This window comes from Theropithecus gelada, chromosome 2 (assembly GCF_003255815.1).
Source record: "Theropithecus gelada isolate Dixy chromosome 2, Tgel_1.0, whole genome shotgun sequence".
NCBI lineage: Eukaryota > Metazoa > Chordata > Mammalia > Primates > Cercopithecidae > Theropithecus > Theropithecus gelada.
The window spans coordinates 39188757-39206481 of NC_037669.1; the positions used below are offsets into that span (position 1 = coordinate 39188757).

At 46.2% G+C, this 17725-nt stretch overlaps 1 protein-coding gene across 1 annotated transcript in view; it reads left to right on the forward strand.

The window, feature by feature from the left end:
- Nucleotides 1-363: 363 nt before the first annotated feature.
- ARHGAP31 (Rho GTPase activating protein 31) overlaps nucleotides 364-17725 on the forward strand; it is a 124334-nt gene continuing 106972 nt past the window's right edge. Inside the window, exon 1 of the mRNA XM_025375519.1 lies at nucleotides 364-993. Coding sequence (XP_025231304.1) covers nucleotides 894-993 — 100 coding nt within the window. The 5' untranslated portion in view covers nucleotides 364-893. The remainder of the gene's footprint in view (nucleotides 994-17725) is intronic.

The following is a 17725-nucleotide window of genomic DNA, read 5'->3' on the forward strand; positions in this document are numbered from 1 at the left end:
AAAACCAGGGCAGAGGGTTCTGAAAGTCCCATCCAGCACGGTCCCCGCAGAATGCCAGCACACCTCCCGCCGCTTCAAAGAGCCGGCTCGGCGGGGCAGGAAGCGGCGGCTGCGGCTGCGGGTCCTGCGAGGAGAGCGCGATTTCCTCCGGGGCTGCCCAGTTATCTCTGGAGTCGCAGAACGGCTCTCGGGAGAACGCGTTCTCTACCCCCACCCCGTGCTCCTCAACCCACCCACCTACTTCCTCCAGCTCCACACACTCACAAGCACGGAGCTGCCAAAAATTTCCACCCTCCGCCCCCCTCCCTAGCTAACTTCCTTCCAGCGTTTCCTGAGCTGGATGATCCTAGGATTTGTAAGACAGGAAAAAAAGGAAGGCGTGAGGGCGGGCAGGAGGGACAGGATGCTTGTTTTTCGCTCTACCAAAGCCGACTGAAGGCGAGACAGCGGGCCCAGGGCGCAGGACCCACCGCAGCCCCCTGGGCAGTCTTCTCACCCCGCGTCCGCGTCCTCTCCGGGGCACTTAAGAAGCGGGGGGAGAGCTTGCCCTCCGTCCTAAGCGGAGGAGGAACACCCGAAGACACCGCAGGAGCCTGTGAAAGTCCCTGGGACTCCAAGTGAGGAAGTGACACTCCCAGGCGAGCCGGCCCGCGGCTGCCAGTCTGACGGCCTCGGCACGGCGGCCCCGGAGCGGCGCGGGGTGGATCTCAGGCTCTGCCGGCCCGCGCCCCGCGGGGTCCATGCGCAGGGCCCCCAGCCCAGGTTCTTCCATCTTCCGATGCGGCCCCCCAGAGCCGCGGGGCAGCCGGTGATCTAGCCCGGGAGCCCATCTTACAGCGGTGCCAAGCAGAGGGGCGGCAGAGACGGAGGGGCAGCCTCTTTGGGACTAACTCATGAAGAACAAGGGTGCCAAGCAGAAGTTGAAACGAAAGGGAGCCGCCAGCGCGTTTGGCTGTGACCTGACGGAGTATCTGGAAAGCTCGGGACAGGATGGTAATGTGCCTTGGCCTTTCCTCCACTTCTTTTTGTTTGAGGGAGAGATGGACTCTCTCGAGTTGTGTTAGAGTCGGTTCACAATTTAATGTATTCCAGGCCTGTGCGCTCATTGTACTTTTTTTTTTTTTTCTAAGAACATAAACGATTCTTAAGGTGCACAGCGCTGCCGTCCCGACGCGCGGAGACTGCTGTGTCAGTCCTTCCGTTTGTCTCACACAAGCTGTTAATGGGTGGTACTGCCGCAAGTTTACCGGGCCACCTCGGGGGATGGGGGTGGAGGCTGCAGAGGTCCCGATCCTAAATCTGGCATGTTGGTAGTAGGGAGGGAGGAGGGGTGGACATGTGGGATGGTGATCAGTGGGCTTCCCTGGGTACAAAATCATAACGGCCTTAGCTGTCCCTCCTGGGCTCTCCAATTTCGTCTGCTCACATCTTTTTTTATTAATGTGTTAGAAGGCAGTTGGGGGTGGGTGGTGGGGGAGGATCCTAACTGGGGGAGTGGTTGCGCAAACATTTCTGAATTTCTGAGCTGATGCCAAATATATAGTACCTCCACCCCCTTTCCACACCACCCCCCCCAAGACCTTTTCCCTCCTCTTGGCTTTCAGATTAACATTTGGTGTGTCAGGCAAGAAGAGTGTTGTAAAAAGGTCAGAGGGCCTCGATTTTTAAATAGTTTAGGGTAAGTAGAGGAAAGGAAAACTTCTCTGTTTTCAAGGTCAGAAACGGGAGGGCGGGAAGTTGGGGATGGCGGAATCCAGCGGAGACAATTTAAACATTTGTTGGGGAAGGGGGAAAGAAAACACCATCTAGATTACAATAACAGCGTTTGAGCTTAGAAGTGTTTAATCATAGGAAAGTTGGAAAATTGAGCATTAAATGACTCCTTTTGTAAGGTTGACTGGTTTTGCACTTACCCATGACAAAAAGGCCTTGTCTTCAAGAGGGAAAATAGCCTACTATATGGGCCATGTGTTTATACATAGATAGATACAACAAAGGGGAAAACATAAGGGCTGTGTAACTGTGCAGAATAATTCTGCCTCCAGGAAAATAATCTCAAAAACTATTTGATTAGTCCATATCGAATATGCATTTCAAAAACAGTGCGATGCTTTTGTTTCACTTCCGTTTTTTGGGAGACTCAGCACCACCTAGTAATTTGCAGTGGTGTGATATTCCTGTGGTATTCTAGAGTTCAGTGTGCTGTGTCATTAGGACAAATAGCTTAGGATTTTAGAGCTTGGAGAACCACAAGTTTCAAAACTGACTCTTTTGAAATTGATGCATAACTGAACAATTCGTTGAATCCTCACCAACCATCTGGAGAGGTAGATTTGAGATAAAAATCACTTGGTTTGAGTTTTTTTTGAGCGTGAGAGAACTCTAAGTATGCCTCTTAGCCAGTGTCATCAGAAGTTTACAATGAAATGCTTCCCTTCACCTGTTTTTGCAGGGGCCTTCAAGTTAACCTCCAGGTACACTAGGAATGCTCCTGGGATGCCACCTTTCACCATGCGGGTGTTATTCTGGCCCCTCCCTCAAAGCTATGAGAGTTGCATAGGGGCGCTTGCCAGCCCTGTTCATTCTTACAAACTAATAGATCATAGGATGAGCCAGAACCCCAGGGTTCTGTGAAGATACCTCAGAGGCAGCTTTAGGCAGCTGTTCTTTCACCTGCTTTATATTTTGGGCTTCTGCATATGTTTCATTTAGACAAAAAAAAAAAGGAAAGAGACTACTGCTTAAAAGAACAGCAAACCAGTACCCAGGGTTCCCCACCCTGGGGAGGAGGAAAAGAAGCCCAGAGGGGTAAATTGGCCTGCCTAAGGTGATACAGCTAATCATGAAGGATCAGAGGGCCCTCCCTGGCCTGTTAGGTTCCTCTGCCCTCCCTGGCTTCTATGTCTAAGCCAACATTCTCTTCTAATGATATTTTCCCCCTAAATTGAAAGCAGACAGCCCTGCTACAGGATCAGCAAACTTTCAAGACTGAACATACCTGATGAGAGTTCAGCTTTGAAAGGAAAGGCAACTGACCCACTTAATGATCCACACACTGTTATTGTGCTACACGGAAATTAGGCATGCATAATATACTGCTTATGTAAATAAGAGTAATTAGAATTTATTTTTTCCCACAGCTAAAACTAGTTGGATAGGTTTTTTCCATATATTTGTCATAGTGTAGCATCAATGAACAAAGTTAGTGCTAATGGTTTTCTCTAAAAGTAATGTTGCTTCTTCCTGGACTCTCTGAAACATGTATTGGTTCACAGACAAAGCCTGGACTCTGCTTCTGGGAGGAAAAGCTGAGCTGGGCACTGGCCCTTTGCCCACCACCTTGGAAGATCAGCCCAGAATGCTGAGGGTGACAAGTCAGTGTGGTAACTGGGAACCAGGGGGCTGGAGAAGGGCTCCCTGGACTAACATCATGGTTACTGAGCTTTGAAGGTCAAGGGTGGTGCAGTGGACCTGCACTGAGATAGGAAAAATAGGTTCGGGTCTGGGAGTACAAAGGGAGAGGGGAAGACCAAAGATTTAGGGACGCAAAGACAGCCCCTGTCCTTGGACAGGGAAGGAAAGCCCTGAGCTGGAGTGGAGGACAAAGCAGGGTGACAACGAGCTATGCTCAGGGCATCTGAACATGGGGACTCCACACGCTTGAGTGGGAACTCTGGGGAGACAAAGGCTGAAGACAGAGACTTAATGTCGTATGCTTCTGTAATTTGCTGAGGTTCAGCCCTGCTACTTTCAACTGGAGAAATCTGACAAGGCCGGGCGTGTGGTTTACAAATAGGTGTTCAGCTTAGGGCAGACATTGCTCAGGGACAGTTGTCAACCTTAATCTTTGGGAAGCTGATGAAAAACAGAAACCCTTTCCTTAGAATCACACACACACACACACACACACACACACGCACACACACACCGTGTATGCAATTTCTGCAGGTATCTACATAGATGCCAATTTCAGACCCTGCTCTGATCACCCCTCACTGGCTACACAGCGGGGCCTGATATCCAGGACCAATTTTCCCTCTTCTTTGACCACTTTTCTCTAGCCTGGTAAGAAGGGAGCAATGAACACTCTTAGCCTGGTAAGAACACTCAAGAATGGCATGAAGTGGCTCCTGGCAGACTTGTCCAGAGCCTGTTGCACTTCCCCTCCAACACAGTGGCTGCTGTCCCCAACCCCCAGCTCTCCCCTGGGAACCAGCTAACTTTCTCTTCCTGTCTGCAATAAAGGGAGATCATCCCTTCCTTACTGCTGCTGCTGAAAATAGTACAGTTTTCTTTTTCTTTTCTTGACCACTGAATAAGAAGGCCCTTGCTTCAGCTGTATAATGAAAACCATATCACGTTCCTGCCTAAGGTTGGAAGGTTGTGGGTGAAGCTCTGCGAGGTCATAATGTGCCCATGGTCATTTGCTACCTCTCCTTTATACGCCAAGTGTTCTGGGTCTTCTAGTAGAGCTTGGAGATGGTTGGGGCCAGGAGCCAAGAGACAAGTAAGAGAGTGTTATAGGGAAAATTGTCTTCTTCCTCTGGGTTGGCTTTACTTTAATGGCTGAGGATTTTTTGCTGCTCTGAACAAACTTGTTCATTTTACCCACTCCCTGGTAAAAAGTGATACCGAGCTTCCCAGTTGACAAAGAAAAGAAGGGGCGATGATTGTGCCGAAAAGGGCTGCAGCTACCTGCGGCCTCTTCGCTGCACAAACTGTGCCCAATGCGTGCCCAAAGACAAGGCTATTAAGAAGTTCCTCATTCAAAACATAGTAGAGGCCACTGCTGTCAGGGACATTTCTGAAGCAAGCGTTTTCACCGCCTATGTATTTCTCGAGCTGTATGTGAAGCTACATTACTGTGTGAGTTGTGCCATTCACAGCAAGGTAGTCAGGAATTGATCTCATGAAGCCTGCAAGGACCAAACACTCCCACCCTGATTTAGATGTGCCTGTGTTGTCCTACGGTCTCCACCAAAGCCCGTGTAAGGAGCTGAGTCTTTAAGGGCTGAGGGAAAACTGTCCTCTCGAGAAAAATAAAGTGGAAGTTGTACTTAAAAAAAATTAAAAGGTGATATTGCTTGCTCTGGCCCCATGGCTCTCAGTGATAGCAACACATTAGAATTACCTGAGAGCTTTAAGAAAAAAACGCTGATGCTCAGACCCCTGTAAGAACGATGAAATCAGAATCTTTCCTAGAATATGTGGATACGTAGGCAGGGTGGTAATCTCTGCTCAGATTACAGACCATTTTCCCCTGGATAAGCAGCCTTAGCCATTCAGAATGCACCTTCTGAATGTTTGATAAGAACCGTCAGCCTTTTTATTCCTAAAATTTTTTTTCCTAGTTCTTACCGCACTGAAAAAATATACATTAACATATATATGACATATCTTTAATATATAATGTATATGTTTGATTTGAGGCATGACAGAGGGAGGGTTCATAACAAATAAGTGCCCATTACAAGTATGACTTCAACCTTGATGAGAGTAAGCCCCAGTATTTCAAAGAACAAGGACAAGGCAATGGGAACTTTTAGATGTGACTCTTCTACGTTTCTGAGGCTAAATGATTCTCTTTCTTTGTTTATCTATTTATTTAACAAATATTTATTAAGGCACTGTGGTAGATACTGTGAAAAAAAAAGATGGGCTGCAGGCTCAAGAAAGTTATGGTCTAAGGGATATGAACAAACTTTCAGATCAATTAAGCTTTGAAATTAGCTGTCATAGCTGAAGGAAAAGCTGAAGAAGAAAATTTGAAAGTTTTGATCTCCAGTTAAATAGACAAGATACTCAAACATCAGCAGCAGCAAAGTCTTAGCAAAGAAGGTAAATATTTTCTGTTCAAGAAAATATTTAACCTTGAATGGAGAACGAAGGCAGGGGTTTTTTTTTTTTTTTTTTGGCTTAGTTGCTTCCTTTCCAGCAGCTTGCCTGGCACATCATGGTCACACCTTCCCTGACTAACTCTTCATCCTTTGACTCAGCTTTGGAAGATTCTGGAAATCTCTGATCCTCCTGAGGCAGGTGCCCCTGCTGGAGGATCCCATTAGGAATTTTGGAACCTTACTGCCTGGAATAGAATGCCAGCTTTGCTTGTTCCCAGCTGAGTGACCCTGGAGCCAGTTGTTTACCCTCCCTGGGTCTCAGTATCCTCACTCATGAAATGATAATAGGATTGATATGAAAATAAATGAGTTAATATAGGTAAAGCACTTAGCAGAGGGCAAGCACATGGTAAACCATAAGTGTAGCTATTATCATGGCACCCTGAGTTTACCCTAGCATCACCACCTACCATCCAGGACTGAGTGATGAGGCTCCAATTAAATGAGTAAATGATATGATAAGATTGAGCTAATCCATCACCAAAAGGGACCCGAAGCAGGTTGCTTGCCCTACGGAATGAAGAAGTCAATTTATGCAGGGATTTCTCACAGTCACTACAGGGTGGATCATCAGTATACACTCAGGAACTAAAGGTCACCTTAAAATTAAAGGGCCCTCAAAAGGCCTGAGAAAGACACAGCCACAGCCGGGCACGGTGGCTTACGCCTTTGGGAGGCCAAAGGGAGTGGATCACTTGAGGTCAGGAGTTCGAGACTAGCCCAACCAACATGGTGAAACCCCATCCTACTAAAAATACAAAAAAATTAGCCAAGCGTGGTGGCGGGGACCTGTTATCCCAGCTACTTGGGAGTCTGAGGCAGGAGAATCGCTTGAACCCAGGAGGTGGAGGTTGCAGTGAGCTGAGATCGTACCACTGCACTCCAGCCTGGGCGACAGAGTGAGACTCCATCTCAAAAAAAAAAAAAAAAAAAAAAAAAGAAATAAAGAAAGAAGGACACAGCCACTGCTGAGTCCAGCAGAAATGAAGCAGAAGTCAGATCCTGAATGTGGAGCTTGTGGAGTGAGAACAGCAACTTTGTGGGCTTGAGTTTAGCGGGCACCCCCGCCTTTGGGCTCCCAGAATGAAACAGAAAGAATTGAAAAAGGAGAATTAGGCTTTAAACGTGGAGCAAACTGACTGGCTAACTTGAGGCCGAGCTGTAACTTACTCTGTGTAGTCTGGAGATGACAACCCACACAGAGACTAGAAAGAACCACTTCCACATGCCTCCCTTCTGCCCACTCTTTAGACCTCTGCCAAGAGCCCCTGGGCCACAAGGACAGCCTCACCCTTTCTTCTCCCCTGTCTACCCCCACTGGCTGCCAACCAGATGCCTTCCAGCTTCAGGAGGCTCAGGCTTTGGGGCTGCTAAGGAAGCCCACTCCCTTGTTGCCCCAGCCCTTCCCTGGAGCTAAGAACCGTCTGCAGGGTGAGGGAGAGCTGAAGGCCTGCTCTTGTACTGGCACAGAGGGAAACATGTTGAAACTGGGAACACATTTTCCCATAGCTGATGCTGTAAGCGGTGGACACTCTCCAGTGCCATTAGAACTGTAGTTTTTGATGCATTTGTTTTATCATCCTCCCCTTAGCTTGTTAGGCATCTGTGGGCTAGCCTGGGAACCTTTTCTGTAGGATGGAAGCAGGTGTGAGGGGAAACACATTCCGAATTCCAGAAGTTGACTGATCAAGACAGTTCTAAAGCACTTGATGGGGACTATTTTTTACCAGGAATCACCTCACTGCAGAGAGGTTTCCTGGGCTTTTGTGGCTGTGGGTGAGGCTCTGCTGCAGTGGGTGGAGAAAGGGGATGGGGCTCTAAGTTCCAAGACTCTGGGCATAAGAACTGTCACTGCCCTGCCACCTCCCTTGCCATTAGCTAAGTCTAGCTAAAGATTCTGGAACAAAGTAGTGATAGAGTCTTCTAGTTGGGGCTACCCCCATTGCTCATTTCCTCCAGAACAGATCACACTTGCGCTGAGCCGCCTTCCCACCCTGGCCTCTGCGTCTCAGGACTCCACTTCCTTCTGGCGGTGCCTTCAGACCAGCCTTGAGGCCCAGGAACATGGAGTTAGCTTTCTTTCCATTCAGTGCTTGCTGTGTATTTAAGCCAATGTGACATTTTTCCACTTATCCCCAAGCTTCAAGTTATTTTTCTTTTTGCCTATGGGTACATGGCCTACCCAATTTCCTGAGCTGTTTCCCCCTATGCACCAACACAAATGCCACTCTTGAGTTGAACTGATCTTGCTATTTCTCCCCCAAGGGGCTAGCCTCAAGTACTGATTGAGCGAGGGCCACAGCCTGCTGGAACTTCAGGAGTCTAGATAGCACTCCCTGTCTCTCTAGACTTTGCTGCAGTATACAATTTCAACCAAGGCTTCAAATTTAAAACCCCTGGGAACAAACAGGCTGACTGTAATTCAGAGGAGAATAAGTATTGGTGCTAGATTTTTTTTCTAAGAGCAGAATTTGATAGAGAAAGATGAAAACATCAGGCTGCTGAGTGGCTGAAGGGAAGAGGAGGAAGAGGAGGTCTCTTTGAGGAAGAAAAAGGACTTAGGCATGAAGCCTGAGTCCCACATCAGGCCTTGTTGTTATTTTCATTGGTAGTAAGTGCTACTTATCTGTGTTGATTGTTTACTCTGTGCCAGTTACTTTACACATGCAAAGTAATATTTCAGTATGTTTAAGAATTGGGCATTTTAATCCCCATTTTAGAAAAGAGAAAACTGAGTGATTTAACCAAGTGATGCCGAGATTATAGAGATGGGAAAGGCAGAATTGAAATCAAGATCTGTATGACTCCTAAGGCCATGGTCTTAAGCATGAATCACATCTCCTAGGATAGCACATTTCATAATTTGGCATTAACAGTTTTGCCCCAACCTATGAAAAACGATTTTTCTCCCTTTGCTTTGTTTTTCCCCCAGCCTAAACCATGAAGGCTCCTAACAACAAAGGACATTTGCATAGCACTTTACCTTCTGCAAGGTGCATTTCACACACATGGATCTAAACCTACCAGCTTTGAAGCCCAGCCGGACCCTATCTTTTCCTCTCAGGTCCCTTGCCCACTGCAGCTACATCTTCACCTCTTGGAATACCCACTGCTTTAGGGTCAGGAGTACCCAATTTGTTATGCATTCTACCTGTTGTTTTCTTCTTTAACACTTTGTGTATGCAAATCGATGGTGAATTCCCCTGAAGGCAGATCTGGTAGCTCACTGTGGCTCTCTCAGGATGAGCCCCTTGTGGGACATGCAGCAGTTAATTCATTGACCCTAGTTCCTTCTTCAGAAAACCAGTGCTTGTGCCCTTCTAGGAAGCTCAGGACAAAGCACATTACTAATGTGTTGGATTATCAGGAATCCAATTGCTTAATGGTCCCCACAGGGGTTCATTGCTACTCCCAAATAGAAACTGATCCAGGCTTTGCACAGAACTCCCCAGAAACACCGCCTTTTCCTAGTGCCTCACCAATCACTCCTTGGTATGAACCACATTCTTGGCGAGGCCCCAGAACCAACTGAGTTTCTGGGATCGAGTCTCAGGCAGTCTTTGTTCTTGTTTAAGCTTGGTTGATGCATACCAGGCCCTGGTACCACGCCCATGGCCTGATGCTGGCCCAGAATGCCTTGCAGGCCCCCTTCCCACCACCACTGGAGGGAGACGGGTGAATGTCACCCCTCCCCCCAAAAGCAACATATACCAGCTCTCACCGTTACGGACACTAGAAAACAGAAACCGTAAATAAATCTATAGCCTATGTGAAGGCAATTGAGCTAATTTGTGTGATTATGCATATTTCTTTCCCCAGCTCTTTTCATGTTTTTTTTTTTTTTTTTTTTTTTTTTTTTTTGATATGGTGTCTTGCACTGTCGCCCGGGCTGGAGTACAATGGTGCCGTCTCGACTCACTGCAACCTCTACCTCCCAGGTTCAAGCGATTCTCCTGCTTCAGCCTCCCAAGTAACTGGGATTACAGGCGCCCACCACTATGCCTGGCTAATTTTTTGTATTTGTATTAGAGACAGGGTTTCACTATGTTAGCCAGGCTGGTCGTGAACTCCTGACCTCGTGATCCACCCACCTCAGCCTCCCAAAGTGCTGGGACTACAGGTGTGAGCCACTGTGCCTGGACTCTTTTCATGTTTTTAATCAGAACCTATCTGGAATGGGACTTTCAATTCAAGGCAACAAGTATATAATGGGATTCTAACATGCCAGACACTGTTGGCTTTACAGAAATGCTGTCAAGTTGCTCTTGACCTAAAGGATTCAAAGAGGGAAAACAACTAAAAGAAGTACAAAGAAGAATGGAATGAGGGCTGCAGAGGATGAGCAAGCAGGGGACATGCACATGTGAGGCAGCCAAGTGAGAAAGAAGCATCAGACAGAGTGGGTTGTTTTCACCAGGGGAAAAATCAGTAAAATTATAAAACAAACATCATCTGACTGAGTTATGACAGAGCTATGGGAGGATGGGGTGGTTGGTCTCTAGAGGCAGGAAACCACAGGGATTTGCCTGACACTTGGAATTGGTCACACCCCTCTGCACCCTGGGGAAGAAGAGGCTTACAGCTGAGGGTACTTAGAGTGGTGAGGCCGAGACTGGCTGGGCTGACAGAAGCCTGCCTTCAGCTGCAGGGGAGTGAACCTGCCCTCAGGAGATGGCAAACCAGCTGATAGTAACAAGAGTGGCCTTTGATTTGCTTATCGTGGCTTTGTCTATCCCCTGCCCAAGCACAGAAGAATGGAGAATTCTGTTAAAATTAGCTAGGCTTGGTGGCGGGCGCCTGTAATCCTAGCTACTTGGGAGGCTGAGGCAAAAGAATTGCTTGAACCCGGGAGGCGGAGGTTGCAGTGAGCCAAGATCACGCTACTGCACTCCAGCCTGAGTGACAGAGTGAGACTCTGTCTCAAACAAACAAAAAAAAAGATAAAACTTTTAAAAATGATGCTAGCTGACCCTCTGTTTCTTGATTAAATCTATCTGTATGGCATGAATGTCCAACTGCAGAGTCTTTGACTATATGGAAAGTTCTGTTTTATCCCCATCTTATAAAGGTGGACCAACTCAGAGAGGTTAAGTAACTTGCCTTATGTCACCCAGCCAGGAAGTGGGAGAAGCAAGACTCCAGCTGTGTCTGTCCAACATTAAATTCTCCTTCCACGGCTTTGTCTGCTCTTGACCCAACGAGACATAGCTATGCTAGCAGTAAAACAGGTCTGATACGCAGAGCTCCATTTTGCCATGCATTGCCAAGGTGATAAGTTCAGTAGGATTTAGTTAGACTTAATAACACTTCTGGCAATTGAGTTCCCATCCCCAGTTTTTCAAAGTAAAACACTTAGGTTCCAGAGAGCATGCCCTGTTACCATAAGTAGCCCCTTCCACCACTTCTTTCCCATCTGTTTCCTGCATGCTGAGTATTATTGGGAAACAATGATGTCAACTCTTCCATATAAATCTACACCTCCCTGCCAGCCCCTCCCCTACAATGCATATTTTTGTTCCTCTTTCTGGCTTTTGTCTTGCTGTTCTGCTAAGGACTCACGCTTTTGGCGACAATTGTTGGCTTTCTTTTTAATAAGTTTTAGCGATTTAAGCTTTATTGTGGCCTTCAAAGTGCACATGCTTTTTGGGGCCTATATTTGGAAAATCCTTTGTTTGGCTAATAGCTGGAATATGAGCTTGGTGCTCATGGAGAAGAGCCATTTTGCTTTCTGGAAAAGCAAAGCCAAATGCAGGTCTCCGAATCAAGCTCAGAGCTGAGGACAGAAACGCTGCTTGGGTTGGGGGCCCTCTGAGGCTGCATGAAAGCTGTAGCTGACCTGGGCACAGAGCCTATAGCTAAAGGCCAGAATATCCCCTTCAAGTAATCTGTAAAGGTCCTGTTTTCCCCCATCCTAAGCCTGACTTCCAAATGGGGCATGGTTTCCTCAGTTCTCCTTTCTTTAGTACCTCTAAAGACAATTTGGTTTCAGATGGAAAGGAGGGCTAGTTCTCTGGGTACAGTATGAGTTTTGAATACAGAGTCCAAGAATTCTGGACCTCTCTTGTTAACCCTTGGGCAGCATTTCTCAAACTTTACCGGGCATAAGAAAGACTAAAAATGTAATTCTTACTTTTAAATTTAAAATTAAATATTAGTCAAATTTAGTATACTACTAGAGATACTCTTTAAATCCAGTTTTGGACTCCTTGAGACAAAATGGACATCTAATAAAAGTTTTCAAATGGGGCGGGTGCGGTGGCTCAGGCCTATAATCCCAGCACTTTGGGAGGCGAGGCGGGCGGATCACTTGAGGTCAGGAATTCAAGACCAGCCGGGCCAACACAGTGAAACCCCGTCTCTACTAAAAAAATTACAAAAATTAGCTGGGCATGGTGGTGCGTGCCTATAATGCCAGCTACACGGGAGGCTGAGGCAGGAGAATTGCTTGAACCTGGGAGGTGGAGGTTGCAGTGAGCCGAGATCGCACCACTGCACTCCAGCCTGGGGGACAGTGTAAGACTCTGTAACAAAGAAGAAAGTTTCCAAGGCCGGGCGCGGTGGCTCGCGCCTGTAATCCCAGCACTTTGGGAGGCCGAGGCGGGCGGATCACGAGGTCAGGAGATCGAGACCACCCTGGCTAACATGGTGAAACCCCGTCTCTACTAAAAATGCAAAAAATTAGCCGGGCGTGGTGGCAGGCGCCTGTAGTCCCAGCTACTCGGGAGGCTGAGGCAGGAGAATGGCGTGAACCCGGGAGGCGGAGCTTGCAGTGAGCCGGGATCGCCCCACTGCACTCCAGCCTGAGCGACAGAGTGAGACTCTGTCTCAAAAATAAAAATAAAAATAAGTTTTCAAACGGGAATTTGCATAGGTTGTGTAGTGTCTGGGTCCTTGGAGAACATATGATTCTACTGAATGGGTTCCATAGTTTGTAGGGCAGCAAACTGTAAAGCGCTGCTGCAAGTCAGGATTCTGAGGTCCAGTTCCTCAGGGATTTTACTTTTGTTGGTCTGGGGTGGGAAATCCGCATTGTAAAGATGAGGTCCAGGTGATCTAATATCCTTGGCCTACTGATCTCACTTTGAGAAACACTGATTTAGCACATAGAAAGAAGCAGCTATGTGAAACGACGTGATTTTTATTTTCTTCATTATACTTTAATATTGCCCAACATTTCAACAGTGAAGATATATTTTTATCTTTTAAATTAGAAAGAAACATTTCTAAAATTATTGTAGGAATAGTGTGTCTTGAGTCACTGGCTTTTTCATAAATGCCCTTTGTTTCAATCCTTATTTTTAGAAAAATACTAAGTCTGTTAGGATTTTTTTTTTTTCCTGCCTTAATAGATGCAGTATAATGAAGCCAATTAATCTTTCCGCAGTGTAGCAGGGTGGTTGAGCATATGGTTTGTTTGCTGATAGTCTACCATGGTTCAAATTCCAACTCTACCACATGCTAGGTTTGTGACCATGGGCAAGCCACCAAACCGCTCTATGCCTCAGTTTCCTCATCTGTAAAGTAGAGATTATGATGATAATGGTACCTACCACATACGGTCATTATGAGCATTAAAGGAACTGGTGCACTGTTTGGAATTTAGTAAACCTTCCATACATGTTAACTATGGTTATCATTTCCTTGATGATTGGAAATCTTACCATGTTTCAGCCTTATTACTGAAAGTGTGGTTCCTGGGTTATGCTACAGATGGTGGAAGTTGAGAAAGCTGAGAACAAATGTTCCGAGATCCCCATCTATTCCTAGGGGCTCCTTTCTTTAAGAAGTTCTCTTATATGTACACAATTATTTATTTCCCTTGGATGGATGTATCAAAATGCTAGTTTTAAGATTCTAATCTGTTGATAAATATATCTGAGGTGGGAATGTGGCAAACTTTCTAAGTTTTATATTTCTTTAGCAATTAGAAAAAGAAAATAATCTAAAAATAATTCTTCCTGCCTTACAAAGCTTATGGTAAAAGGCTATAATCACAGTGACAGCCATCCAGCCTGCTAGTTTCCATCTGTATTTCAGGAGAGTTATAAATCTGGTGGTGAAGCCTGTTTCCATCATTGATGGAACAATGTAAGTCCTGGATTTTTGCTGGGCCATATTACATCTCTCGTATGCCTATTTATTTGCCCCAAAACTGCATTTTGGAAGTTGACGGAATGAGGTAAATCTGGCCTGAGAGTGAATTAATGGAAAAACAAAAACAAAAACAAAAACAAAAACTCAATCTTAGGCTGTAGGAACAGCAGCAGCGCGTATAGATCAAGGGATCCATCCCGCACTCTTCAGGACTGGAGTCACACACGGAGCGTTGTCTTTATTCTGGAGCTGCATTTTAACATGGAAGCTTGTACACAGAATTATATTTAGGAAGGTGATCAGAAGAGTGAAGGATTGTAAAATGCTACAGATGACAAATGAAGTTGCTGAAAATGTTTATTATAAGCAAGTAAAAGCTGCTTCCTTTGCAGACATGACCATGCTGGCCTCTCTGGGTTGTTGTGTTCGTTGTCATTTGTCTTAGTTTCCTATTGCTCCCATAACAAATTACCACAAACTTAATGGCTTAAAACAATACAAATCTATTAGTTTTGTAAGTTAGAAGTCCAACACAGCTGTCACTAAAGTCAAGGTGCAAGATGTATTTCTGGAGACTCTAGGGAAGAATCCATTTCCTTGCCTTTTCCAGCTTCTAGAAACCACCCACATTCCTTGGCTTATGGCACCTTCCTCCATCCGTCTTCAAAGCCAGCCATATTGCATCTCATCCACCATTTGTCCAAAGTCATGTCTTTCTCTTCCCACAGTGGGAGAGCTTTTCTACTTTCAATGACTCATGTGATCAGATTAAGCCTGCTTGTATAATCCAGGATGCTATCCCCATCTCAAGGTCCTTAACCTAATCACATCTGTAAAGCCTCTTTGCATAGAAGGTAACATATTCACAGGTCCCAGGGATTATGCATGGACATCTTTGAAGGGCATTATACTGCTTACCACCCTCCAGAAAGATGTCACACTGGGCAATTTGCCCATACCTGATGCCTTTGAAGTCTTCCCCAATTCCCCAATTCCTAAACGTGGTCATTATATGATTTTTTTTTTTTTTTAAGTTTAGACAGGGTCTCACTTTATCACCCAGGCTAGAATGCAGTGGTGCAATCTTGGCTCACTGTAGCCTTGACTTCCTCGACTCAAGTGATCCTCCTGCCTCATCCCCCCAAGAAGTTGGGACTACAGGCATGCACCCCCACGCCTGGCTAATTTCTGTATTTTTTGTAGAGACAAGGTTTCACCACATTGCCCAGGCTGGTCTCAAACTCCTGGACTCAGGTATTCCACCCACCTTGGCCTCCCAAAGTGCTAGGATTACAGGTGTGAGCCACCGTGCCTGGCCAATTAATCCTATTTGGTACACTGTTAGAAATACTCCCTAAATTCCATTTCCGATTGCTCGAAACAAAATGGACAGACAGAAAGCCGTGTATGTCAGGGTTTTGTGGAGAACATGTCATTCTACTAAATGAGTCTCTAGTTTGTAGACTGCAAGTGTAAAGTGTTGCTGGCCTGTCAGTAATATGTGTCCAGCCCTGTTGACTGCTGAGGAAGCCACAGAAGTGATGGAATCATGGTTCCCCTCGATTGAGAACTTGCCTCTTGCCAGGTCCTGTACAAATGTTAACTTACGTGTCTCTGAAAACAGCCCTAGGAGGTCAGAGAAGAAAATAGAGGGTGGGTGCAGTGGCTCACACCTGTAATTCCAGCACTTTGGGAGGTTGAGGTGGGAGAGTTGTTTGAACTCAGGAGTTCAAGACCAGCCTGGACAATATGGCAAAACTCTGTCTCTACAAAAAAAAAATACAAAAATTAGCCAGGCATGGTGGCACGGGGCTGTGGTCCCAGTTCCTCAGGAGGCTGAGGTGAGAGGATTGCGTGAGCCCAGGAGATCAAAGCTGCAGTGAGCTGTGATGGTGCCACTGCACTCCAGCCTGAGACACAGTGAGACTCTGTCTCAAAAAAAACCATCCCCCCCAACCACCGCCACCACCATGGAAAAGTTGTCTTCTTCAAAATCCGTCCCTGGTGCCAAAAAAGGTTCGGGATCACTGACTTAGACAACCACCATTTAGCGAGAGCACTTTCAGTTAGGTAATGCCTGTTGTAAATGCTCACATGCTTAGGAAGATTAAAGGCACTACCAACGGTTTTTTTAAATCTCAGGTTTCAAAAAAGAAAACAAAATAAAATAGAATCTCAGAGAAGTGAAATGATGTGCCCAAAACCACATAGCTGGTACTTGGCAAAGCCAGAATTCAATCTAAGCCCTGTCTCAGTCCATCACACTACATGGTCCCTTTCTAAATTATCCTCCCGTCAAGCTGACCAGCATTCACAGGAGAAGCAGCTAGAGAACAATAGATTACATCAGGTAATTGAATGCCTCGGCCACACAGGGAGCCCAGGCTCAGTCTTCAGGGGTCAAAAGAGAAAATCAGTTAGGGACTTGGCCTGGAAAAGCTTCCAGGAGAGCAGCCAGAGATGACACAACAACATTCTGTGGTCACCCAGTGGTGTGCAAGAAAGGAGATCCAGACTCCAGAACAGATTCTTAACCAAGTGATTCACCCTCCAGGGAGTTCTTGCCTTGGTAATATGGTGCAGACTGGGGGTCCCCAAACCTCAGGCTGCAAACAGGTATGATCCATGGTCCCTTAGGAACCAGGCTGCACAGTAGGAGGTGAGGGCAGGCAAGTTTCTACCGCCTGAGCTCTGCTTCCTGCCAGATCAGCAGCATTTCTCATAGGAGCATAAATCCTACTGTGAACTGTGCACGAGGGATTTAGGTTGCAGGCTCTTTATAAGAATCTACCTAATGCCTGATGATCTGAGATGGAACAGTTTTATCCCAAAACCGTTCCCCCCACCCCACCACCACCATGGAAAAGTTGTCTTCCGTGAAACCGGTCCCTGGTGCTAAAAAGGTTGGGGACCACTGGCTTAGACGACCAGCATTTAGCGAGAGCACTTTCAGTTAGGTAATGCCTGTTGTAAATGCCCACACGCCTGGGAAGATTAAAGGCACTACCAACTGTTTTTTTTTTTTTAATCTCAGCGGGAATTCATTTAATCAACTTCCTTTTTCCCAGCCCTAAATTGGAATTAACTGAAGAAACAGGCTTTTAAAGGGGAAAGGACAGCTTTGAAGGATAGACATGCGGATGAAGTGGGTGGGCTGGTGGGATGCTAACCTCCAGCAAGGCAGAAAGTGGTCAATGAAGAGCATAGAAGTGACAGCCTATATTCCCCTTCGTCTGCCTCCAGCTCCCCATCACTCCTGTCCATTTTAATGCCAGTAGATTCCCCAGTTGACCAATCGTCTCCATTCCCAGTGTTTCTGCCCTAGAGTAGACCCCTGTTACCTCTCACTTCCAACCGCTGTCATAGTTTCCTCCCTTGAGTAAAAAGAAAATGAGCTCCTTGAAGACTGGCACCCATCCTCTGTTCATCTGTGTATTAGGTGTCTGCAGGGCTGGTTCGTTTCTGGAGGCTCTAAGGGAGAATCCTGCCATTTCCGGCTTCTAGAGACCTTCCTTATTCCTTGACTCACGTCACCTTTGCTCCTCAGCCTCCATCCTCACATTGTCTTCCCTGTCTGATCTCCTGCGTCTCTCTTATGAAGTGATTACATTAGGACCACTCAGACAATCCAAAATAATCTCCCCATCTCAAGATCTTTAATTTGATAACATCTGCAAAATCCCTTTTGCCATATAAGGTAACATTCACAGATTGTAGGAATAAGGATGTGGACC